Source organism: Heterocephalus glaber, unplaced genomic scaffold (genome assembly GCF_053883595.1).
Source record: "Heterocephalus glaber isolate CG9 unplaced genomic scaffold, H.glaber_assembly_v1.0 deba00000122, whole genome shotgun sequence".
In the NCBI taxonomy this organism is placed as follows: domain Eukaryota; kingdom Metazoa; phylum Chordata; class Mammalia; order Rodentia; family Bathyergidae; genus Heterocephalus; species Heterocephalus glaber.
Window position 1 is genome coordinate 11061318 of NW_028258138.1, and position 25483 is coordinate 11086800.

The following is a 25483-nucleotide window of genomic DNA, read 5'->3' on the forward strand; positions in this document are numbered from 1 at the left end:
TTAGGGGTTGCACCCCCTTGTAGCACTGCCACATGGGGGACTGTGCTTTTGTCACGTGAACCCTAGGGAGATAGACCACATCCAAACTACAGCGGTTGTTACTGACTTGGAGGGAGCTTCTCATACCAAAGAACCTGATGTGTTTTCTTGCCCTCTCTCCACCTGACACTGCATGATCTTAATGGTGGCATGCATGTGTTTGGGGGTGGGTTCTGGTGAGGCCTTGCTGCTGTTAATCCAAGTGGTCCACGTTAGCGGACTGGTTGGTTGTCAGAGGAGGCTTACTGAAAAGGAAACCGCTGTCAGCCTCCATCTTTAGTGACTGCTTTTCTGGCAAGTGCTGAGGTCAGACACGGAGGGCGTCAGGGTGGCAAGGTCCCCTGGGTCACCTCTTGTCACAGTGTGGAGTCCAGTGTGAGTGGAGGGGCACAAGAGCCAGTGCAGCCCAGAGCTGGAGAGCTCTGTCCACTCTGTCCATCTGGACACACTTGTGGATGTAACTGCTTCTCTTCCCAGTTGGACAGCACATCGGTGAGACACACGGCTCTGTCCCTCATTTCCTTCATTTTGAAGAGAGCGTTAAAAACTGTTGACCACTGCCAGAATAAAGAGGTGTGGCAAGAATCGGGTGTGTACACAGCACTGATGATGGAAGAATTCATGCAGCTCTTCAGAGAAGCGCTGAGCAAGGTGGGCACAGTCTGGCTTTGGGCTCTCCCTGTCCACCTCCCCACTGAGGAGAGGGCTGTCCTGGGAGGGTAGTGGTGGGACCCAAATGTACTGCACAGTGCTGAGGATCAGCGATAAAACTGCAACCTGTATGTCACGCTCAGGGTCCCAAAGTCCTTGAGCAAGGTAAGAATTCAGACGATGCACCTGCTGTCCCCTGGGGACAATAGCGGGGTTCTGTTTCTGGGGGGACCTCTGTCTCATTGAGGGCCAGTGTCATGCCCTCCCCTCGCCCTCTGGAACGTGCGATAAAGGGCCTGGGTGACTCGGAAGCCCCTCCTGCTCCCTTTGGGGGCTGATTCTGCCCAGGTCATGGGGGACCAGGTCCCTCAGGCTGGCCCTAAGGAAGTGTTCCTTCAGCTCAGGTGAAGGAGTCTTTGGGGGTTGTTTTATTACCAGACTTGTTTCTCACCAAATCCTTAGCGTCCACTGTTCTGGAGATTGTACCGCAGCACAGAGCTTACAAGGGATGTGGGCCTGTTCTCACCCCACCCTCTTGTCTCCTTTCCTGCACACTCAGTGCTCACATAATTCACACTCACATTCACACTTGGCCACACTCGCACATCTTGGCTCCTCTCCCCTCTGGGTTTTGCTTCCTCTTACTATGTTCAATTCATTCATTTCTCTATTGTTTAACACAACTGGTTTTTCTGCTGCTTTTTCCCCATTTAGGTTTTGCCAGATCTGAACACTGTCGTGTGGGTCTGGCAGTCACTTACAAAGCAAGAGGCAAAACAAGATGACAAGAAAGGGAAGAAGAGCGGAGACCCGATTCCGGCCACCTGCACAGCTCACCAGTGTGGTGAGGGCTCTGGGGCCTCAGCTGTTTCCGGGGATGGAGCTGACAGACAGCGTGCGGCGGCTCCTAGCTAGAGGATCCTGCAGTCATTCGTGTTCCAAGGCCCCTCGGCTGTGTGCCACATCCTTCTTTGCTTAGGGGGAAGAAGCAGAATTATAGATTGAGTTTCAGTGTCCACTAGAAATGTGTCCAGGCTTTATGCAAGTGTGGTGTCTCTGAAGACTTGAATACTGGGTGCTGTCTGACTGGCCCTTGAGTAGGTGGCAGGGTGGAAGGCTCTTTCTTGCTCTGTGGTAGAGCCGGGCTACATGGTCCCCTTCATATTAAAAAGTGTTGGGCCGGGGATTTAGCTCAGTGGTTCCAGCATCTGCCTCGCAAGCACAAGGTCCCGAGTTTGATCCCTGGTACCAAAAAAAAAAAAAAGAAAGAAAAAAAGGAAAAAGTGTTGACTCAGACCTTGTCGTAAGGCAGTGGGCTTTGTAGCCTGAGTCTAGATCCTCTTTAAGCCTTACGGCAGCCCTGTGAAGAAGTGCCCTTGCTCAGCTGAGGACTTGGAAGCACAGAACAGAGTAGCCTTAGTCTGTCCACAACCATCGCAGCCAAGTGAGGCTGAAGCCCAGGCCCTGGACAGCACCACATTGGCACTTCACCTCTGGTCACTGGCTGCAACTTCCCTATTCACCATGCAGTTGACTGCAGCATGGCATCGTGTGTGTCTCAGCTGCTTCCCTGACCAAGATCAAAAACCAAATCTTTTCCTAATTCAAGCTATTTTCTTTGTTACAGACGATGCAGAAACCGTTCTTCTGAAAGCTGTCCTGCTGCAGGTCATATGCCTCTACCAAAAGGTGGTCCCCCACGTGGTCATGCAGTACAACTTTGACTTCAGCAAACTCCTGAAAGGTGGGTCTCGAGGGGCCAGACAAGCTGCTGCCGGAGGCACCAATAAACCAGACGAGAGCTCGGGCACTGGGGATCAGCAAGGCTGGGCCTTACTTGGCTAGGGTGTTTGTGATCCTGCAGCCTGATTAATTTTATTAGGATCCGTGTTTTTTTAGTAACTGGGTTTCTGTAAGTGAGGTTAGGTGAGCACTGAGTATCAGCCATGAGAGTGGGGAAGAGGACCAGCCAGCCTGAGTGACCTGCGTGGACAGTCCACAAACTGGATCCCGTTACTCTGAAGCTGTCCTCTAAGGGGACGGGTGCAGAGATTGAGGCAGGAAAGGGTCCCGTGGAAGGGACGTCCCACCCCGTTCATGCAGAGGAACTTTGGACCTAGGCTCGTATTTTACCCCAGTGAGTCAGACTCCAACCACATCTCATAAAAGTAACATCATGCTTGCCTGGTCTTGGATCCTTGGTGTCAGGTTTGTCTCATAAAATCGACTATAATTGGGCCCACGGAAGAAGACTTACAAAAATACCATTCTTGGGATTTACATAAGTGACAAATAATCATTTTCAAGAGCTGTAATTAGGTTTTTTAATCATTTGAAGGTGCAAGGTTGTCTTTGCCATGGGGATATGCAGTTTACTAGAGTGTGGCCATTTAGGATTTATTTTCTACAAAAAAGAAACCCAGACACCGGCTTAGAAGATAAGGACCCAGTTTTAGTTTCAGTGACCAGAATCTCTTGTCCACAGAACACCTGCATGTGGGCAGCAAGGCCCAGGCCCCACGCAAGAGAGCACACTTCTGAGGGGCCACACTGGGTACGCGTGGGGTGGTGGTGCCTGTGGTGGGATGAGGTCAGCATGGGCAAGTGTTGGGGAGGCTGCTTTGGGCAGCGAAGGGTCTGCACAGCCTGGGTGAGGAGCTGGGACACAGGACAGACCTGCACCCTCTTCTCTTCGTAGGTGCGGGTTTCCGTCTCTGGTCCTTTGGCCAGGCAGCAGGTGCTGGGCACACACACCCAGGTGACAGTCTGTTTGCCTCCCTCGTGTCCGCAGGCATCATCTCCGAGCAGGGCCTTGGCCAGGAGGCCCCTCCCATCCTGCAGCACCACATGCTGAAGGTGGCGCTGGAGCTGCCCGCCAACAAGTTCTTGTGGTTGAAGGCACAGGTAGGAAGCAGAGAGCTCCAGTGTTCTGCCGCTAGCTAACCTGCTGGGCCCGTTGGCTTTTTATCTTGACTCTTACTTTTCTTGTCATTTTAAGATGTTTGTGGAAATAAAATATATTCATTCTCCTTTGTCCCCATCCTGGAAGAGCTTATGACAGGTGGAAATAAACACCAAGCCAGCAGAGGCTTGGTGTGTTTGGTAGAAGGTCAGCAGACATTGCTAGCAGTGTGTGTGTCTTCAGCAGCATCCTCTAGGACTCTAGAGAGAATGTTGACCCAGAAGGAAGCTCAGGATGCAGCAGATCTTTGCCTGTGTCATTACAGCCCAATGCTGTGGCAGTCTCGTGCCATGAGGGGAAATGATCAGCCAGGCTGTGCCTTGGCTGGGTGTGTGTCTTGATTGCTGAGTATATTTTTTAATGGATTAGATCTTATATTCGATTTTTATATGGAGCCAAGAACATGGACGGGCATGTTGCCATTTTCACATGTAATACTTCTAGAAAGGTCTAAGCGTGCCATGGGGTCTGTGTATGTTCCCCCGAATCCTCTTTCTAAGGTTGCATCAGAGTTGAGGGTAGCTCTTCCTGAGGGTAGCTCTGCCTGCCAGGCCAGACATGAGGGCTTGTGTGGCCACTCCATTCCCACCCTGTAAAGACAGGGCACTGGGTACAGAATGCGTAGGACACTTCTGCAAGGCCCAAGCCATGCATGGGGGTCCAGGATACCACCACAGAGAGGCAAGTGGGGGCATCATTGACTGGTTTTCCACTCTTGCTGAATTGAGCCGGTGGCTCCTAATGATTAAGTTGGGAGCTGAACCGAGGCCTCTTAATGTATAACAACTGGTATTAAGACATTAACTCCTAGCCAGTGCCCATGTAATGCTTGCCAGATGTGTCTGCTGGTGTGGTCTGCTGGCTAAGTGGCCCCAGCGCTTTGCCATATTTGCCTCATCCTCGTCACCAAGGACTGCAGTGAATCACACAGACCTGGCAGAGTGTGGGCCTGGGATCTGGAGCTCTGTGCTCTTTTCCAAGGCAAAGTATGTACAAGTAGTCAGTGACATTCGCCCCAACATCCTGTTACGATGCAGCCAGTGCGGCCTTGGGTGGGATCACGCAGCCTGGGTCCTTCCTGTCTACCTGCCAGACATGCGGCGTCTGCACCAGAGCTCCCTGGGCTTGGTTTGCAGGAAGCAGCAGTTACCTGCTCTTGCCTCCGTTTTCAAAATACAAGCTAGCGTAGGTGTTTATCCGGACCCTACGACTGTGCTGGCACACGCAGAGGGCTGCCTGTGCTTACTGCTGGGACTCGCTGTCCTATAACCACAGTGATGTTTGGGCTTTGGCCTTGCTTCTGCAGTTCCTATGTGTGAGAGCGCAGTCATCTTGGTGAGTGTCATTAAAACGAGATGCGCTGAGGCCCTGGCAGTGTGTCAGGCATGTAGTTACCTGTCTGCTTAGCAAGTTGTGGCCCTTGTTATTTATGTATGTATGTATGTATGTATTTTTTTGGTACCGGGGATCGAACTTGGGTCCTTGCGCTTGCGAGGCAGGCAGTGGCACCACTGAGCTAAATCCCCAGCTTGGCTCTTGTTATTTTTTATAGTACATAATTATGTGCTGAGGTTTTGTATATATTCATAAATAATTACCTATCAACAATATGTCATAATGTTCAAACTCTAGGAAGGCCCAGATGCAGACATTGTTAGAGGTGAGCGATCCGTGTTCTATTTACTGATGAAAATGTTTGTGACCAGCAGCCATTTATACCTGAAGTCATCCACCAAACTTCTCATCATAAAGGTGAGTGTTTTCTACCAGTGTCGGATTCTGCAAAGCATTTACGTGGGTTTTCCTTCTAGTAGGTGCTCAGTAAATGGTTGTTGAATTCAGGATATATCAGGACTATTGTAAATTTTAGTTAGAAGGTTTTATGGTAATTTTTAGTGTATCTGAAATTTAGTTTGATTCCTGAGAGATTGCACCATGGAGTAGTTAAAAACATCAGCTTTCATCTCTGATTCTTGGATTTGAATCCTTGTTCTCCTCTTTCCTGAGTGGCCGGGCAGATGACTGATCTCTCAGAACTTAGTTTTCCCATGGTGAATGGAGATGATAACATCAGGGAGGCAGAGATCAGATGTAACAGAAGCAGCTCGTGTCCAGCACACCGAGGGCCGCATCCCGTCCCCTTAGATCTGTCAGATAGCTTTGCCTCTTTCCTCGTTCCCAGACTCTGGGGCTTCCAGCCTTTTTTACCTTATCTATCCCCACAGCACAGGCATGGCCAGAATCAGTGGGGAGAATGAGGACTTTGTTCACTTCTTCCTTGACACATTACTCACTTTTCCAGAGCTGCATCAGGCCATGCTGTCGGGAATCCATTCCTCATTCCTGCTGTACAGTAAACATTTTGGGGGGTGGGGGTGCTACCGAAATCCCATTCACTGTTTGTAGGGTGCCAAGATATGACCTTCCGCCTCTGGGAAGGGCTGGTGCTCTTGCCTTCTCACCTGAGTCTCCTAAGGAGCATGGATGTGTGAGCCTTTGCCACCAGCTTGCCTGTGCTTACAGGCAGTGCAGGCGGGGTCCAGTGCCAGCCACGCTCGGTGATAGCCAACCGCAGATAGGTGGAACTGACACAGCCAGGTGCTTCTTTGGCACACTTGCAGGGCTCTGTGCCACGAGGCTGCTGACACCACAAGTCTCTGTCATCAGGCTGGTAGGGGGTGTCACTCAGATATTCAGCCCCACGGAGCAGATCCTGCCTTAGCTGCGTTCTGTTCTGGTGGAAATGGTGTGCTGCTTGCCCAGCCGAGTCTCCAGGTGCCACATTGAAATGACACGGTGTGACTGGCTCTGACCTTGGAGAATTTCCCACAGCCTGAAGGTTGAGTGGCCGTGAGGGAGCAAGCCATGCAGATATAGCTGGGTTGTTTGTGAAAATCCATGTAGAAAGCCAGCCCCCTGAGTAGCGGCTGAATCTTTTTCTTGACTTTAAATTTAGGAAATAAGGAACAGGAATAAGCGGCAGCTAGACAAGGCGTTGTGTTGTGGTTAAAGCTTTGGGTGGCACGTTTGCCCTTCCTGCTCCCGGGTCTCCATGCCCTGGTGCAGCGTGAAGCCACTGCAGCTTCCACAGAAGGGAAGGTTCCTTTCACGGGTTCTGTTGTGACCTGTGCCCTGGATCTGCTCACTGACAGATTCTTCGGGACACAGGGGTGTTTGAATACACCTGGAAGGAGCTGGAACTCTGGCTGGAGCACCTGGATAACACCTCGGAGGACAGCAGAGAGACGGTGATTCGGTTCCTGGAACGTGTAAGCACAGGTTTCCCACATACAGGAGCACAACCTGGGGTGATTACATGCAGGTGCCCTGGGCGTCATTGAGGCGTTTTTGATGCAGCAGTGCCAGAAGGGCTTTTTTGCCCTGGCTTCCTAATCCTGCTGCGATTCCAGAATCCACTTAGCATTAGAATTGGGACCACAGGAATGTGTTGCTGCATGCTTTTTAATTTTCTTTTGGCAACTTGTTTTTGCATGATGGAGTGGGAATACACCAAAAGCTGTGTTAAAAGCAGTCTACTAAGAGGAAATACTTTTTTAAATTGTGCAACAAAAAGTTAAAAAAGAAAAAAATCTTCGCAACAAAATTACTGTTTTTATTAAGGACAGCTAACAATTTGGTACTTCCCTTGATGGTGACCAGTGACCTTTTTGCCCCTCCCATTTTATTTCACTTGTAACCATGTAAATGTTTTCCACTTGGCTCTTGATTGCCCAGGTTTTATTGACGCTGGTGGCGAATCCCTACACATACACAGACAAAGCATCTGACTTTGTCCAAGAAGCCAGCACGCTGCAGGCCACTGTGACCAGGCAAGACACGGATGATGCCAGCATTCCCATCTCCCACATCGACGGTAGGCTCCACTCCTTTCTGCTCTGCTTGGGTTCTGAAGATCGAGCCACTTGGCAAGTTAGAGACAGAACAGGAATGGCACCGATGCCTCAGGCAAAATGCAGGCACCATATTTCTTTGTGTCGAAGGTCAGCCTGTTCTGGAATGTTTGTTTATGTTATGAGAAATGTGCATAGAATATACTCACCGGGTTGTTTTAACTTGGTAGCGTTTCCTCTGTGCCAGGTGCTTTGTAAGTTTTTTACAAATGTTACTGCCTGTAAATCTCAGAAATAGCTCTAAGGGAAGAAGGTATTATTGTCCTCCTTTTATATAGAGATAGGGCAGCCAAGGCACGGAGAGGTTAAATGACTTGCCCGGACTCACCCAGCTACTGTGCAGCTGTAGACACTGGCTCTAGTCTGTGCTTTCACCCTGTCAGATCTAAGCTTGTTTGCCTGCATATCCAGGTAAAAGTTCCAAGGTTTTGCCACCACTGATACTCTGCATTTTGTCAAAGATTGTAAAGAATTTATAGGCAATATCTTCACCTATTTAGTATCAAATCATATCAAGCATTTTACCTCCCCAGAAGTTTAGATTTGTTTTATTCTCTTCTGTGCAAATACTCGTTCCTCCTTCTCTGGGGGTGTTGGCAGCAGGGTCCTTTGGTGGTGTTTGCCTTAGCGGGACTGGACCCCCCTCTGTCTCAGATGTGCTCGACATGGTGGACGTCCTGGTGGAGGGGAGCGAAGGCCTGGACGAGGAGATTGGGTTCTTGCTGAACGAAGACATGATCCTGCTCACGTTCCCATTCAGCGCGGTGGTCCCTGCAGCCCTGGAAGCCAGGAACAGGCTGCTCCTTGGGACAGGAAATGGAGCAGGTACCTGTGCACGGTCAGGCTGCTCTGGCTGTGCTGGCCAGCGGGGCCTCTTCACTGTTTGTTCTTGACGTGTTGATGCTAAGGGTGAACCTCTCACGTTTTCGGGGTTTTCCAGGCAGCTTACTCCCCAGGAGCACGCACAGACCACGTTGGTGTGGTCAGTCGGGAGAGCAAAGGTTTTCTGCTCCCACTTGACCTGGTTTAATGAGTGCAGGTCTGCTCCCTGTCCTTGCCAGGTTGCCCTTCTGGGTGGCTGTCATCCAGAAGGTGGCTCAGGGCTCCAGGCTGCTGCTGTTGTATCCCTGGCCATCTCAGCAGGTGGCTTCCAGGCTCTGCTGTGGCAGGGGAAGAGAGTGGACAGTCAGGCAGGACGTGTCATGGGATAACCCATGCAGGTGGCCTATCCTCCCTGCCAGAGAGGCTCGTGTACCGGGGCAGAAGGGAAGAGTTTGCAAACACTTAGCAAGACCCAGGTCCAAGTGACTTTGGTCTCACCTCTTAACATGCCTAGGTCTTACTGATACCTGACCATGTGCTCTCTGCTTCGTAAGATGGAGCCTAATATAATCCCTGTTACTTGGGAGGCTGAGACAGGAGGATTGCAAATTTGAGGCCAGCCTGGGCAACCTTTGGTGAGAACCTGTCTCAAAAAAGGGCTGAGGGTTCAGTTCAGTGGTAGAGTACCCTCAGGTTGGATCCCCAGTACCATAATAAACTGAAATGAAATACAGTAAAGCAGAGCCTAGGCTAGTGTGTGGTAGGACCCACCTTCCCATGTGTGCATGCAGCCCTTTGTGGAGTTGTCATGAATGTCTCTGGGTCTCACATGCATGTTACAGGAGGTAGCGTTGGTGGATCACAGAAGGGGTTTCCAGCGGGCTTCTTCCCCCACACATCCTGTCCTCAGCAGGGGAAAGCATCGTGGCCTATCTGACGGCGGTGCTGACTGACCTCCTCCACACCCAGAGGGACCCCTTGGCTCTATGTCTTCTGCTCCAGGCTTATGACAAGTTTGAGCCTCCCGGCCCACCTTGCTGCCAGCAGCTGTCCCGGTTTAACAGCTACTACAGCCTCTGGATCCCGGAGCAAGCCCGAGAGGCCCGGGTGAGCCTCAGCTGCAGCTGCACCCACTGCTGCAGAGCTTGCTCACCTGACGTGACTGGAACACAGAGCACTTGGTGATATGGCAGAGTTAGATTTTCTGCTGGGTCTGTAATAATTGGCTGGGCACTGTTTCAGCTGGGGGTCTTTTCTCTTTTTCCATTCTGAGTGTTTATGGTGCTTGTCTCACAGCTCTCACCTGCGGGCCTTGGCACATACCTAGACTTAGTGCTCAGCTCCCAGACCAGGCCCCTCGCCCCCAGTAGGCTCCCTTCTGCTAAAGCTAAGCAGGTACAGGGAGAAAGAGTTGTCTTTGGTGGGAACTATATTCTTGTAGTGGGCTTCTGGCTGCAATGCAGGTACTCAAAACTCTGTAGGGCAGGAAGTGAGCGTGGTGAGCATTTTTGTGGATTCATTCAATTTCAGCCCTACTTGAGAAAGCTGACAGCCTAGTTATGATGGCAAACCTTTTAGAGCTTTCAGTGATAACAAACAGCTGGCTACAGCGTGCATGCCATAGGTTCGCCACCACTGGCCCAGGGCCTTTATGAGCAGGAGCCATGTGGATGGCATTGATCAGACCTGCCAGGCCCCACACTAAATGTACTTCATGTATTTTGAGCCATTTAATCCTCATAACTTCGAGAAGTCGATCAAGACTCTGCCCACCCTTTATACATATGAGGAAACCGAGACACATAGTGCTTCCCCCACCACTCAGTAGTAGAATCAGGACTTAGCCCATGCCTGTGACAGCTGTTGTCACCTTGCTCTGCACTGAGGCCTGGAACAGCCAGACACTGGCTGGTGTTGAGCTGCTAGGAGTTGAGTGCCGCCCCACTGGTTTTCAGGTGTCAGTGGCTATCCGCTTTGAGGATGTCACAGCAGTGGGTCTCACCCTCCGAGGTTTGTGGCCATTCCCTGGGGTCTTGCTCAAATTCAGCCACTGGGCTCAACCCCACTTTGAACCAGCAGATCTGGAGTAAGACCTGAGAGTCCAGGATCATGCTTTGAGAACCACTGGGTGTCAGGGCACAGACAACCGTGAGTTTATTAGTTCTAGGAAGATGAGTGGGGTTATAATAATACAAACCATATGAGGTAACTAAGGAAGACATTTTGCAGTTATGTTAGAAGAAACCAACTCCTATTTGAGGCAGAAAGCTCCAGAAATTTCTCTTCATTCTGTCCATTGTTTTCCCATCCTCCCGACAAGACATTCTGACAAGGCTCCTGGGGAGGCAGCTGCTCATGGCACAGGCTGCTCCGAGCTGTGGTTTCCCTTTCCTGTTATTTGTCCCTGGCTCCTGTTGTTAAACCCTGTCTCTGTGGCACATGGCAGGCTCTGTTCATACTTCTGTCAGCATGAAGCACTCGAGGGACATAGGTGAGACGGGCAGTATCAGAGCTGAGTTTACATCACTCAAATCCCACACAGCCCGCATTTTTTAGTCTTCCCTTGATTATTTTGACCACTGCTGTGCATGTCACTCCAGGTCTGTTACAGCCCGTGCAGCATTTCCATCGTGGTGATTTGTTTCGCCCTCCTGTCTTGCCCTCTCTCTCAGCCTCTGCAGACGTCCAGCAGCTCCGCACCCCATGTGCCCGCCTTGGCCTCCTGCTTCTCGGCCCTGCTACAGACGGCCTATGAGAGCCACATGCTCTTGGATGAGCACGTTCAAGTGCAGCTCCAGGCCGCCATCCAGCACCTCACCCTGCACCAGGCCCTGTGCTCTACCAAGCAGGTGTTGCTCTACCTCAGGAGCACTGTGGAGAACTTCCGCCAGGTCAGCACTGTCCCCTCAGCCCCGTTCACCACCAGCGTGGCCTTTTCTGAGCTGGGACAGGACTTCTGATGCCCAGAGCCACAGGACGGCCTGAGGCTCAGGAGCCTGGCCTCATAGCTTTGTGCCGTTCCCGTGCCAGCCACCTCTCTTCCCTGGAGCAAATGGGCAGAGGCAGCATTGCTGCTCTCTCCAGACCATTGTGTCCCTCAGCAGTGACAGAGGGGGACCCACACGAGGCCTCAGTTTGTCACGGGCCATTCACAGGCAGGGCAGGGTCCCTCCTATAGCAGAATAGGTCAGCAGCTCTGCCAGGCCTCCTTCCTCCTTCCTCCTTCCCCCTTCCCCCTTCGTCCTTCCCCCTTCCCCCTTCCTCCTTCCGTACTTTCTTCATTTGGTACTCACAGCTGAGCTCTTCCCTGAAGTAGTTCGCAGATCTTTAGGGCAGGTTTTGAAGTTGGCCTGTTCCCCTCATTTCAGCCAAAAGAAGCCCATGCATTTCATCAAAGTTGGGAAGACAAGCCTCTCCCCTGAGAGGCGACTTGGGATGTTGGTGTTCACAAACACAGCGTGTGAAGGAGTCCCCCTCTCAGCCTGGCCCCTCCAGTCTCCTCTTTGGTTACCTGAGGGCCTGGCAGGCACTGCTCTGGTAGCCGTCAGCCCTTCCTGGTGTGAGGCCCATGACACCATGCTGCTCTTGTTCTCACAGCTGGGCAGAAATAAGGGGCCTCCACTCCTGCATCTCTTCCTGGATCTCCTCAGGCACCTGATTGTCCACTGTGAGCGGCTGGATGCCCAGAATCAGCAGAAGTGCGAGGCTGCCCGTGGCGAATCTGACCTCTTTTTAGACATGGAGTCTGTTGCCTTGCTGGAGCTGGCCAGTGACCAGGTACCACTGCCCTCTTCCCTAGACAGCCTATTAGCCTTTTCCTGTAAGATCATGAATAGTGGCTTTCTCTGATTAAAAATATACCTTCCCCATGTATTTTTTCACTGTGACTCAGAAGCCACCTGTAACCCCCACCCCTCCCAGGCTACACAGGGCTCAGCCTGGGCATTCATCTTTCCAGTTGTTCTTCAGAGTCACCGGCCCTGCAGGCTGCTCCCCCTCACACCATGTGCCAGGAGCCTCGGGAAGCCAGCATATGTTTCCTGTCCAGGAGCTCAGCGTGTGCTGACTCGGGATGGGCAGTGGAGGCTGTCACCGGCACGTGTGCCTGGGAAAAGGCCTTTCTCTGCTAGTCTTGTGCAGCCACAGTGTGCCATGTAACTGCTTCTGGGTTCGGAAAGCGAGCATGTTCCTCATCCCAGTCTTTCTGAAATAGCCGACTTTCTTCCTCTGGTCTCCCGTTGACTTCCTGGCAGCCAGTGTGTTGCTTGGACCGCTGTTAGCCACTTGACAGGCACAGCCGTGCTGCCAGTGTGCGTCTGTTTCTAACTGGCAGGACTCTGTTGGGAGGGCTCTGGGCTCCTGCCCTTTCCTTAAGAGTAAGTGAAGTAAGGGGACTCACACCTGTCGCTGGGGACTGGGGGGACTTCCTGGCTAGGAACTGTCCACCAAGGCCCTGGAGGATGGCTGAGTCAGGTCACTCTCTGATCAGCCAAGGGTGCTCAGCACTTTCTGCTCAGGTAGTTGAGCCAAAACTAGTTTCTCGGGGTCACTTAAGGCCCAGTGTTTCTCTGAAAGTGGAGACAGGATTGCCTTTAATTCGGGACTGGGTATCGGCAGTGGTTTAATCCCTGTCGCCTTCCCCAGACACATGGTCTGAGCTGTGTCCCCGCCCCTGTTGCTCTTCAACCAGATTTACAAGGAGGGCGAGGCTGCCGGAGCATCAGGTAGAGAGAGGGCCAGTCTAGTCAGTCGCATTCTGCTGTTTCTGTGTGGCCCTTCCCTTCCTTCCCTCCACTTCGCATAGGAGAGCAGTTTGCCACACAGCAATTCTGTCCTGGCTGGATTCATCAGACACACGCTTGGGACTCTGGATGGACCCTGTGCAGCTTCCGAAGTTGCACAGGAGAGGCAACAGGCAGTGTGACATGCAGCATTGGCGTGGGGCTAGGTTAGGAGACCTGTCTCCTGCTCAGTCCCACTGGCCACAGCAAGTGCTTCCTGGTAGCTGCAGCCTCTCCCTGGCCCCATTCCCCTCGTAAAGTCTGTCCCCATCCATCTTTCAGACGCTGGAAGAGGTCCTAGTGGCCATCCTGAGACACCCAACCCTGGAGGGCTGGTTTCTGGCCCTGGAGCAGCAGGCCCTGCCCCCACACACGCTCAGCCCCGTCCTCGTGAAGCTGCTGGCTGCCCAGTTCAGTGCAGGCATCCTTCAGCTGCTGGTGGCCAGCGCCCCCATCCTCCAGAACATGGGGCAGCTGGGCTTCCTGGCCAAGTACTCAGAGGCCATCACGCAGAGCATGCTGATGGAGCTGCGTGCCAGGAGCACAGGCCGAGCCGCATCGCCACCCAAGACTCTGCCACAGCTGGAGGCCCTGAGGGAGCTGCACCCATACATGGAAGGTGCCCAGCTCCGGGAGGTCACCCTGGCCCTGCTGGCCCTTCCTGAGGCCCAGCTGCTGACCCAGCCATCCACATCCATGAAGGGCCCTGGGAAGGAGAGACAGCTGAGCATCCTGGGGAAAACCCTGGTGCAGCTGCTGGCCAACAGCCCCCAGGCCCAGCTGCAGAGCCCCGAGCTCCTCTGGTCCTCTGAGTACGTGCGAGGCCTGGGCGCTCTGCTCCCCATGCTGGCTGTGGATGAACTGGACACCGTGTTCCTCCACACCCTGCAGAGAGACCCCGTGCTGGCCCCTGTGGTCGCAGCTGACCTGCTCGACTACTGCCTGGCCCGGCAGACTCAGGCTACTCTGGGCATCGCCACCCTGCTCCTCCAGCAGAGCTGCACCCACCTGCTGCGGTTTGAGCTGTGGTGTAGCCAGGCTGGTGCGGGGCGCAGCCTGCAGGGGAACCTGGACAACTTCCTGCCCCTGGTCCACGAGTACCTCCAGCGCAGGCCACAAGGACGCTTCGCCTGCCCAGCAGGAGGTACGGGGCAGGGAAGCGCTGGGAGCTTGAGGCCGGGGCTGAGGAGGGGAACTGCATGTCCACTCTGAAACCCTGCCACTTCTCACCCTGGGCTTGGTTTAGTTCCGTTCCTCTGCAGCACCTGACCTGCTCAGAAGGCTGAGAAAGGCTGAGAAATTCTCAACACGCCTGTCTCTTAACCCCCGGGCCCCGTTTCTCCTGAGTGAAGCAGGAGCAGTGCTGGGCAGGAGCTGGGTTTGCATCCTGTTAAGTTGCAGGAGCCGTTCAGAGTCCGGCTGGCCCTTGTCCCATGACATTTCCCCACTTTCGGGGAACATAGCGTATCACGTCACTGCAGTGCGGTCCAGCTTTCCCTTCCTTCCCTGCCGGGCTTTAGAACTGACTTTCTGATTATGGCAAATTTAATTCTTTTGGGGGTTGGGGTCCTAGAGATTGAACCCAGGGCTTTTACATTGACCTGCACCCCCAGTTCTTTTGTCATTCTTCCTTTTGAGACAAGTTGCAAGTTGAACTTGTTAAGGTGCAAGTTGAACGTGCGATCTTCCTGCCTCAGCCTCCAGAGTGCTGGATTGCTGTGTGGACGATCTTTTTCTCACCCTTTGCCTGTGGTTGCATCACTTTGTAATAGTAGTAACAGATGCTTTAAAAAGTGAGGCAGCCCTCAGGCAGGAGGCTCCAACCAGCGGTTGTTGACAGCTCTCCAGGTCCCCCGACTGTCCTGTGGCTCTGGAGAGGGAACTCCGGGAGAGCACAGGAAGGTGGGTGGTTCATGGTCATAGCCGCCTGTGGTGGGGGCTGAGCATTGGCCGACCCTCTGGCCCGGTGCCTGTGCTTGTTTAACAGCCGCGCCTTGGAGGAAGCTAATGTGTAGCGGCTGCCAGTTTCACTGGTGTTGATGCTCCTGCCCTGGCCAGTTTCAGGCTGTCAGAGTGGCCTCCCAGGGTCACGGGTACGCGGCCTACATCAGGTGGCTCCTGGCTCAGCCCGCCATTGCACAGTGACCTCTGCTTTGTGTCTGCCCCAGTGTCCTCTGCTGTCATCCCTGTCCTGAGGAAGGCCCTGTGGAAACAGCTGCAAGACAGGCTCCTGAGCACTGATGGTCCCTCGGAGTCAGCGCTGCATCAGGAAGTCCTGGCCCAGCTGGTCCCATTCGCCAGAGCCAAAGACCTCTGTGTGCTCATGGACCGCTTGCCTGGCTCGCTTCAGGCCCCGAGCACTCATAAGAGGTAAAAGGCCAAGGTCATTGGATGGCCGCTGCCCTCGAAGCTCCACGTTCCTCCTTTGTATTTATAAAGCACAGTAGTAGAAGAGGCTCCCAGCCTGTTGTGCTGTCTGTGTGGGCAGTTAGGATGAAAACGCTTCCACCGTCCTGACTAGTCTGGTTCCCTGGCTAGTCTAGAGCAGTCATTCTCAGTGTGGGTGGTTTGTGCAGGGAGGGCTGGCGGTGTCTGAGTTTTTTTATTGTCGTGGCTGAGGCCTGGGTTGAGAGGCCCTGATCCGCACACCTTTTCCCTGGTGTGCTGACACTGCAGGCTCTGAGTGTTCTGGTGCCTGTTCGATGTTTAAGTAAGAGATAGAAGGAGGAGTCCGTCGCTCCCGGAGTGGACAGAATGGGGAGCGGACTCAGGGCAGCTGTCCCGTACAGGGCTTTGAAATGTTGGACGAAAGCCTCCTCCTGACTGCAACTTGGTCTCCTGCTGCAGTTGGATCGTGGCAGACTCTGTCTCAGCAGCCCTGGAGGGCTCAGCAGGACAGCTGAGCACCTGGAGGAGGAGCCTCCTGGAGTCCTGTGTGCAGTGGCTGATCGCATCCTTCAGTGGCAGCCAGCCAGGTGATGACAGTGCCCGGGATCAAGAGAAGCAGATGCTGCTCAGACTAAGCGAGTTGTTGGTAGGTGTCTTTTCCTGTAGATCCTCGTTATGTTTTCAAGGGACAGCCAGCTAGACAAACCAAGCCTTCCAGATGCATGTCCAGGCATTTGACGTGAAGATGACCCGGTAGGAAATGAGAGGGGCAGAGTGGCAGGTCAGGCAGCCCCTGAATTGGCCCCCTTCTCAAGAACGGATGTCGCATTCAGCCAAATGCTTTACTGAGATGTTATATAAGGTTTTGTGTGTTGATTAGTCTGTTGATAAGGTGAATTATGTTGAAAGATTGTTGAATGTTAAGCCAGCCTTCTATTCTTGGGACAAACCTACTTGATCATGATGTATTATCTTTTTTGGATTTGATTTGCTAGTATTTTGTTAAGAATTTTTGCTTCTGTATGCATAAAGGATATTAGTTTGTGATTTTTTTAATAATCCATGATGTCTTTGATGAGGTAATACTGGCCTCCTGGAATGAATGGGAGTATTTTAAAGATGTTGCTTTACCTTCTTCTGGCTTTCTTTGTTTCCAAAGAAATCTGTCATTCTTATCTTGTTCCTCTGTGTGTTTGGCGGTGCTGGGGATTGAACCCAGGGCCTTGTACATGCTAGACAGGTGCTCTACCTCTGAGATACATCCCTGGCTCTGGGATTATTTTTTAAACATGATTTAAAGCTATTTGTTTATGATGCACTTTTAGTGCAGTTTTTTAGATGTTTGTGCTTGGGGTTCAGTGATTTGCTTGATCTGTGGGTTGATAGTTTCTGTAAAATTTAGAAATATTTGGCCACTATTCCCTTCTACTAAAGCATCCTCTCTTCAAAATGTTGTACTTCTTTTTTTTTTTTGCACAGAAATTATTAACTAAAGTTAGCCTAAGTATGTAATCTCTTTATCTTGTGGTGTAAAATTTCATTCATAGTCCTAGAATCTTGTGTTTAATCTCTGAACCCAAGACTTAAAGTAATCTTCAGGAAAATAACTCCAGGTAACGTACAAGTGCACGGTAAATACACTTGCAGATCAGACGTCAAGGTGTGTGCTTGCTTAGTTATTTTAAGTTTTATAACCTGTACTTTTAGACTTAATGTGCAGTGTAACAGGTCTGTGGATATAACGTGCGTAAGAACCCAAACATGGCAGAACTAAGAGAGGAGAAGACCGTGCCTGAAACCTAGGGAGCTGGGCTGAGGAGGTGGGAATGCTCCTGCCTGGTTTCGTGGGTAGCACCTCCACCTGGCCATGTGGCTTCATCAGTTGACAGTTGATGTTGTGTTAAGGATTGGACTCCCCCTTCTTGTTGAATTGAGGTGTAGTTTGCATATTGTGAAATACAGTATTTAACTGTCAGTGTATAGTTCATGTTCTGTATACCTCACCCTCCTGTCTAAGATTTTCATCGCAGAAAGTTCCTCGTGCTTCTTCCTAGAATCTCCTTAGCTCCAAAGCAACTGCTCTTTTTATTTCTATCACCATTAGGTTATTGTTCCTGTTTTAGACCCTCCACTGTCTCAGGCAGTATCATCATACTCTTTTGTGCGTGTTTGGCTTCTTCCAGTTAAGCCTCGCTCTCCAGGCTCATCTGTTTTAGGACAAAGTAGTTTACCACTTTTTGTTGCTGAGTGGTTCTCCACTGTTTGAATTCAACCTACCCTTCCAACCCCATGAAAATTTGGAAATATTGGGGTTTTGTGATTATAAAGCTAACAAACATATGCATTAGAAATACAAGTAATGCAGAAAATATAAGGAAAATGAAAATTTCCCATCACCGAGAAGTGGTCCCCTGGTAAGATAGGTGAATGTGCTTCCAGAGGTCTTGCTATATATTGCTGCACATGTGTGTATGTGGGTGTGTGAGAGAGGGAGAAAACTCAGTGTAATTTATGAATTAATGGGATCATATTATGCAAGCTGTGTGTACCCTGGTTTTTCGGATGTTCGTTCTGCTTTGTTTGTAACATTATACTATATTTTGAGGTTTTTACCTCCATGCCAGTGAATGGACTGCTTTGACCTTGGCAGTTGTGCGGTGGTCTCCTCCTGAGCAGATAAATGTGTCCCTGGACCGGTGGGTGGCTTTCTGGGTTTTTGTTTTTACAGAGATTGCTGTGATCAGTGATTGTGTGGCCTCTCTCCATTCACTTGACCAGTTATCTCCAGGGGAATTCCTGAAAGGAGCCTTGTTGAGCACTTAAGAAGGTGTGAGTGGGAGCCAGTGGCACTGTGGTTGCCTTGCAGTGCCGGGTACTGAGGCCTCCGCTGCACGGCCTGCCTGCCTGCCGGGTGAGGCAGCAGCCAAAGGCATGCGCTGCCCTTAGCTGGCCTCAGCACCAGGGCTGCCCCCAGTGCCTGGGACTGCGCCTGGGATCCGGGAGCCGAGCACGGGTAGCTCATGAGTGGTTTCCATTGGCTGTTTAATAGACTAATTGCAAATCCATTAGAGCTGTCGGAAGACAGCAGGCCTTCTCAGGAAACTTACTCTTGCCCATTTGGTGAGCACAGCTATGCTAATAAAATGTCAGAGCTACTAGGAGAAATAACTGATCTTTTTAAAGTTAAAAAAAACTCACACACCAGAACACTGCATGCTGTTGTGGGTTATTTGGGTAACTTCCCTCCTTGTTTTATTTTCATTCTTTTGTTGTACTGGTAGTCAAAAGCACTGACTCTCTACCGCTGAGCTATGTCCCCAGCCCTTTTTTATATATTTTATTTTAAGACAGGGGCTCACTAAGTTGTCCAGGCAGGACTGGAACTTTTGATCCTCCTGCGTCAGCCTCTCAAACTGCTGGGATTACGGTCATGCACCATCATGCCCTGCTGGCTATGTTTCTTAATTTTCTCACTGGCTCTAACTTCAATTCCATAGTCTGTGTTTTGGTTTTGGTTTAAGATAAGTCTGCCCCCATAAGGTTGGGCTGTCTCGTCCCCATCAGGAATGGAACAGAGGAGCTGCTGGGCAGAGTCACAGCCCAGAGCCCCAGGGCTGGGGTAAAGCTGCATTTCTCAGCCCGTGGGCCATATGTTTTATTGAGGAAGAATCATGAGGGTGCCTTCCCGAAGACTGTACAGCTGGCGCCTGTAGAGGGCCTGGAGATGTCTCATGGGTACTTCTTGCTTTATTCATAGCGTGCACTTAATGACATTGATCCTGGTGATTGGCAGAAGTTCATGAAGACTGGACTCAAGTAAGTAGATTTTATTCTCTTGGTGCCATCTGCAAAGGCATGAATGCTGGTGATCCTGCAGAGCGCTTTTGTAGCTTGTTATTATAGTGCACATGGTAGAGCTAGGTGTATCCTCACTTTGGAGGTGGAGGATGAGGATTGTTGGGCGTGATAAATGATGTCCCTAGTGACCCCTGGGTGCTTCTAATGGTGAAGAGAGGAGCAGCATTTTTAAAATGGAATATTTTAAAACTACAGAAATGTGCCGAGAAGAAAAGCAGCATCCAAATTTGGTACGTGCTGACCATTTTCCACAATTGTCCAAATTCATTCTCACCTCCCACCTGCCCCACTGAAGATCGGCAGCTGTGGAGTGTGTGCTTTGTCTTGTGCATGTACATTTGTATTTCATACTTTGTATGTGCTTCACCCGTGTTATTTAGTGTGTTTAAAATTGTACACAGGTGTGGCATTCCTTATGTGTCCTGGATTTCCCTCAGGTTTCTCACTTGCCCACATTGGTTCATGCAGATTTAATTCATTTTTCCTCTGTGTAACATTCTGTCTTTGGACTCCACTCTGGTGTACCTGGCCAGTCCTCTACTGAAAGACGTGTGGACTGTTGCCCTGAGTCTCTTGTTTATAGTCTTGGGGTGACCGTCCCGTGTGTCTGGGTGCCCAGATGGCAGTGTCGGTGTGAGATGGGGTCACTGCTTCTAGAGGAGGCACACCTTTAGGGACACTGGAATGTGTAAGAGCTCATGTGCCTTTGCACCCTCCCTGGTCCCAGACGGGATCAGACTCATTCCTTTTGGGCAGCCACATAGTAGTTTCCTCTGCTTGATCATTCATAAAGTTCAGTCAGAGAACAATGTCCCAAGCAGAGGAGAGAAATAAGTGAGGAAGAACAATAAATAAGCATCATAGAATGGGAGCATGTTTTCTGCCTTTGGTTAATCGATGTTTCCAGAATGCTCACTTTATAGTAATTGATTCTTAAAATTACTCACATAGAACTAAAGAGCTTGATTTTAGAGCATAGTGCTTCCTTTCTGTTAGCGGGCCTTCAGTAGCTGTAAGGCGTGGCTTCCGAGCCCTTTGATGGGAATTCTGAGTGGCTGGAGGGAGAGAGGCCTGCCTGGCAGGGTCGCAGCTCAGGTTCAGCTGTTCCACTCCCTCTGGTGTTTCCACTAAACCAGAGGTTCATTTGGCGTTTGGGTCATAAAGGAAATATAGTCATGTGCCAATAAGACGCTTCAGTCAGTGATAGACAGGTGACAGTGGTCCCACACATGGTTATTTAGCCTAGCGATGCTGTAGCTGCCTTAGGTCCGTGAGGACACTGGTGTTGGTACAATGACAAAAGCTCCTGAGGACTAAGTTCTCACCCATGTCCCCATCGTGCTATGGAAATGCGCTCTATCCACCTTTTTTTCAGAAGTGTCCCTGTGATGGTGGACAGACAGGAGTGTCATAGAGCAGCCATGAGGCCGGGTCGGTGGGGGAATCCAGATGATAGATAGGTGTATGGATGGATGTCCACTACAGGTCTCAATTTTGTGCTGTTTGGAAATTTCCTTAAGAAAAATCTGAGAATAAAAATTTGCCTTTTTGTGTCCCATAAATAAACTTTTTGTGAAGCTCTTTCCCTTTGTCTCATGCCTCCTCTCAGGTTTCGGTATCAGGACAACACTTTTATAAAGACCCTTCACGCCGCCCTGCAGCTCCTGTACAGCCCGGAGAGCTCCGCGCACGCCAGGCTCGTGCAGCTCCCCACCATCCACATGATGCTTACCCAGCATTCCCTGTTCCTGCCAAGCCTGCTGACGGCAGAGGGAGAGGAGAAGCCGGACAGTGATGTAAAAGGTGCCCCCGCCCTGCCCTCCCAGTTCAGTTCAGCTTTTATTTCCTGGTTTCAGAGCTAAGCAAGCATTGGCAAAACTGTCTCTTTTCTGTCAGATCCAGGGTAAAGAAACATGGCTGTGCCTCAGGTCACGCAGCCCTGCAGAGCTGTTTTGAGGCCTTGTCCTGCTCACAGAGCTCATGCCGCCTGTCAGGTTGCAGTGCTATAGTCTGGGTGCTAGGTGAGGTTAGGAGGTATGGGGAAAACCAACGTGGAGGTCTGACCAGAGAGGAATTGATGAGCGGCACAGATTTGCACAGTGGGATGACTGGAATTGGTCGAGGGGAAAAGATTGGAACATGCTCGTTAGCCGTCCACTGCTCTAGAACACTTCCAAAGGCCAGGTTGTTTCCATCCCTGATTCAGGGAGCATCCGCCCTACTTCCCCGGGTCCCAAGAGTGGTGTGGGCTGAGGGGGATGTCAGAGAAGCCAGTCTGCAGGTCGACGCCCCCTTGAGGGCGCGGTCTACATGTTGAGACGCTCAGCAGCCCCAGACCAACGGAAATCACAGGGGGCCAGGCTCTGTCCAGCTGCGGGGTGGAAGACAGCTATTGCCAAATTCCTGCTATGGGTAGGAGAGAACAGAGGGCTCTGCCCACTATTCACGAAGGAGTAGGAGTATTAAGGGTTTTGATAGCATAATCGTGGGGGAAATACGTAAGTTTAAAAATCTTAGGTGGCTTAAAATCTGAGAGAGGGCGTGAGCAGACCAATCCTCAGGCTTGTCAAGGACCTAGAGACCCTGATTGTGTACAGGTGTTTATTTTTAAAATATCTAAGGACAGGGAAAGGCCTAGATGGTGGCCCCAGGATAACGGCTGTGAGGGGGGCTATTTCTGGGTTGTCCCCATTCCAGGCACCCCTCCCTTACTTTTGCCCCAGTGTGTGATCCCCGGCAGTGCTGCTCACTCAGTGTTGCTTCCTCCAGAAGCCCTGGTGGATCTGATGGCGACCGTGGTGAGGATGTGCCCCTCTGTGTGTGAGAGCAGCCACCTCGCAGTGCTGCTCGGGGCCTATGGTGCCACCCTCAGCACCCTGGGTGAGACGTGAGGGCTGGGGACCAGGGGAGGGCCTCCCTTGTGCGTCAGGGGCTCGGCCTCCTAACGCGACCGCCATTTGACTTCTAGACCAGAAGATCTTATTCCTTCTCCGGGCGTATGAACAGAACAAGCTCAGCCTCATCGACTTCCGGTGAGGGTTGGGATTGCAGGTGGGCGCGGACTGTGGACAGAAAGGGCCCTCATGGTGTAGCCCCCTCGGCACAGTGGGCTCCAGGTCCCGGGTTTTTCTTGTCTATTTTTGATTCTCAGGGAAAGGGTTACAGGCACAGAGCCCCCCAGCTCCTGCATAGCCCCAGCAAAGCTGCTTGGGCAAGACGTGGCCTCACACTGTAAGGCGATATCTGCTGCACAGGCCGCCCCTGTGGACTGATGGGCACCTGTCTGGAGGACCTGCCCCCAGGTCGCCCCTCGCCAGGAGCTCTTGAGTGGCTGACTTGATGAAGGGCTTGGGGGAGAAGAGAGGAAGGCTGAACGTGAAATCCCGTCTGCACACTTGTGTGTGTCCCTGTCTCTGCCTCTCGTGCTGTCATTCTCCCTCTGTGTGTCCTGGCCTCCAGCAGGCTTCCTGCCTTGCCCTTGTTCTGCATAGTGCTGCTCCCTGGGGCCGAGGAGGGAGTGACCAAGCCTGCCCTGGATAGGAAGACTCTTGGATTCTCTTCATTGCCCTGGATTCTTCTTTTCTCCTCATCATTTGGAACCAGTGCCCTCCTGTCTGCCCAAGATAAACGTAAAGGCCTTGTGTTCAGACAGGAAGTGAGCTAACTAGGACAAGAAAGAGTCCAGGAAAACTCTGCAGGGAAAAGAAAGCATTTTCCTTGTAGAGCACCTTGTTTAAAGATGAAAGCTGAATTAGCCCAGAAGAAAGAAAAAAAAAGGAAATAGAAACATTCTCTATTACTTGAGACTGCAGGACAGGTACGATGCTGTAGGCCTGTGACCTTGGTGCTCAGTGGCTGTGGCAGAAGGATCACTAGTTTGAGTCCAGCCTGGGCAATTTAGTGACTTAGTGAGGCCCTGTCACAAAAAAAAGGGAGTGGGGATTTAGCTTGATGCAAAGGCCCTGGGTTCAGTACCCGGTACTGAAGAAAGAACGGCCCGGTCCTGGGTAGGTATTGTCCTTCCTTGTCGTGTGCTTCCCTCTCTCGAGATGACTACCACACAGCACCCTCAGACCAGATGTGGGGCGGCCTGAATGCCGGAGGCGCCCCCCAGCCCTGTGGGCACTCGGGGTCGACGTTCTCGTTAGTCCAGTGTTGACCCTGGCTGGCAGGTGTCCAGGGCAGCAGCGAGCGCTTTCCTAAAGAAAGATTCTTTACTTTCTCACTTGGACAGCTATTGTTTAATTTCACAGAAGTGAGTCTTTAGAAAAATCCTCTCTGAAGTATTTAATAAGTGCTTCATTGAGTACCTGCTGTTTAGGAGGTGCTGGGCTCGATTGGCACTCTCAGGAAAACCAAGAGGAATCAGACAAGTTACCATGACCTTACCAAAGGTGCCAGGCTTTCAGAAATTGGACTAATTTGAAAATGGTGTCTGAGCTGGCCGTCTAGTTGTACACACCTGTAATCCTAGCTCCATGGGAGGCCAAGTGCTGGGGTAGGGGTATACAGCTCAGTGGTAGAACAACCCTGGGTTCATTCCCCACCTCACAGCAAAGAAGCCACCTCTGGCTCATGCCCTGTGTTGTGACCCAGCTGTTGCAGCCAGGGCTGTGCCCGGTGCAGTCAGGATGCTGTGTGGCGGGGCTGGCATTGGAAAGGCAGGAGGGATTCCACTGAGGTGAGCATGGCCAGGAGGGACGGCGTGCTCAGTGGTGGGAAGGGGGCAGTGTCTGAGTCCATTGTGCATCGCTGTAACAAAATACCTCATGCCGGGGGATGTAAGAGAAAAAGGGTGACAGATGTCAGAGTGCTGGCGGCTGAGAGCAGCCAGCAGGGCCCCAGTGTTGGGTGAGGCCCTGGCTACGTCAGGAACAGTGGCAGGAGGCGCGGGGTGGGGGAGGACAGCCTCTCTGCGGCAGTCTGCAGCCCTTGAGACCCGGCGTGGGTGGGGCTGGGCCTGATTGCCTCCCAGGGCCCCGCCTCCTCTCACAGTGAGCAAGCGGGCGTCCACGGGAGTTTGAGCGGGGACAGCCCACTCCACACCGCGGCCTTCTCTGGCCTTCGCCAGGTCACAGGGCGTATGCGGGGCGACCCAGTGGGCAGGCCAGGGGCTGGGCGGAGTTGCTCCCCCGTGTCAGGCTGAAGTGGCGCTGTCAGAAAGCAGGCAGTGCGTCTGAGCAGGAAATGGCCCTCAGAGCTGCGCTGCGGGCGCCTCCTGGCAGGGGTGAGGAAGAGGCTGGGTCTGAGGCTGGGCCACCGTGTGGTGGCTCTCGAGGCGGGGCGGTGGCCTGGCTCCTTGGTGGCGCCCTGAGGGCAGCGAGAGGGCGTGACTCTGCACCCGGTCTAGCACGGCCTCAAGCCAGACTCCCCAGGATTGAATCTCAGTCCTCTCCCTTGCCTGCTGGGCTGGCGACCCACTGAGCGACTGGCTTGATCATCCCTATACTTCTTCCCCGCCTCGCACAGGGAGCGGGAAGAGCGCTTCCAGATGGAGCTGTGCAGGTGATGTGAAATAAAGGACTTAGGACCGCGCCAGGCACGGCACGCAGGCGCACACCAGAACCAGCGCTCCCTGTCCTGGCCGTCATTACCGGTTCCGAGCTCCGTGACCAGTCTGTCTGTTCCTCTGGCTCTAGGGTGCTGCTGTGGGGCCCGGCGGCCGTGGAGCATCACAAGACGTGCCGGGGCCTGGGCAAGTCTCTGTGGCAGCAGCCGAGTGTCGCCGACATCCTCTGCCTGCTGGACCGGGACCGGATGCTGCACACCATCCTGCACTTCCCCCAGAACCGGAGGCTGCTGCCCCCTGAGGTGCGGCCGCTGCGGTTCCACCCCCTTGCTTCCCACACTGCCTGCTCCCTTGGCTCTGATAGCTTACTTCCTTTTTATTCAGTAGAGTGCCAACCCCAGGCAGAGGTACAGAGCTGCCCCATGGACTGTCCCCCAGCTTCAGCCCTTGTCACTTACCCTCTTATTTCATTCGTTACTCCTTTCTTCCCCACTAAGGCTTATTCTAAGAAAATCCCAAAGATTATATTTCACATATAAGCACTTTTTATAGAGCCACCCTC

General features: G+C 52.1%; 1 protein-coding gene across 2 annotated transcripts in view; it reads left to right on the forward strand.

Moving 5' to 3' along the window:
• The window catches only part of Urb1 (URB1 ribosome biogenesis factor), a 68563-nt gene that overhangs the window by 26963 nt on the left and 16117 nt on the right, over window positions 1-25483 (forward strand). Inside the window, exons 12-30 of one of the 2 annotated variants that reach the window (XM_013071288.3) lie at window positions 517-690; window positions 1405-1534; window positions 2318-2434; window positions 3482-3594; window positions 5285-5404; window positions 6805-6921; window positions 7388-7526; window positions 8218-8388; window positions 9299-9492; window positions 11058-11276; window positions 11983-12162; window positions 13449-14310; window positions 15335-15536; window positions 16014-16200; window positions 19312-19370; window positions 21022-21215; window positions 22182-22292; window positions 22381-22444; window positions 25052-25223. In XM_013071288.3, coding sequence (XP_012926742.1) covers window positions 517-690; window positions 1405-1534; window positions 2318-2434; window positions 3482-3594; window positions 5285-5404; window positions 6805-6921; window positions 7388-7526; window positions 8218-8388; window positions 9299-9492; window positions 11058-11276; window positions 11983-12162; window positions 13449-14310; window positions 15335-15536; window positions 16014-16200; window positions 19312-19370; window positions 21022-21215; window positions 22182-22292; window positions 22381-22444; window positions 25052-25223 — 3525 coding nt within the window. Of the gene's footprint in view, window positions 1-516; window positions 691-1404; window positions 1535-2317; window positions 2435-3481; window positions 3595-5284; window positions 5405-6804; window positions 6922-7387; window positions 7527-8217; window positions 8389-9295; window positions 9493-11057; window positions 11277-11982; window positions 12163-13448; window positions 14311-15334; window positions 15537-16013; window positions 16201-19311; window positions 19371-21021; window positions 21216-22181; window positions 22293-22380; window positions 22445-25051; window positions 25224-25483 lie in introns of both variants that reach the window. The other variant, XM_021256154.2, reaches the window with a different exon arrangement.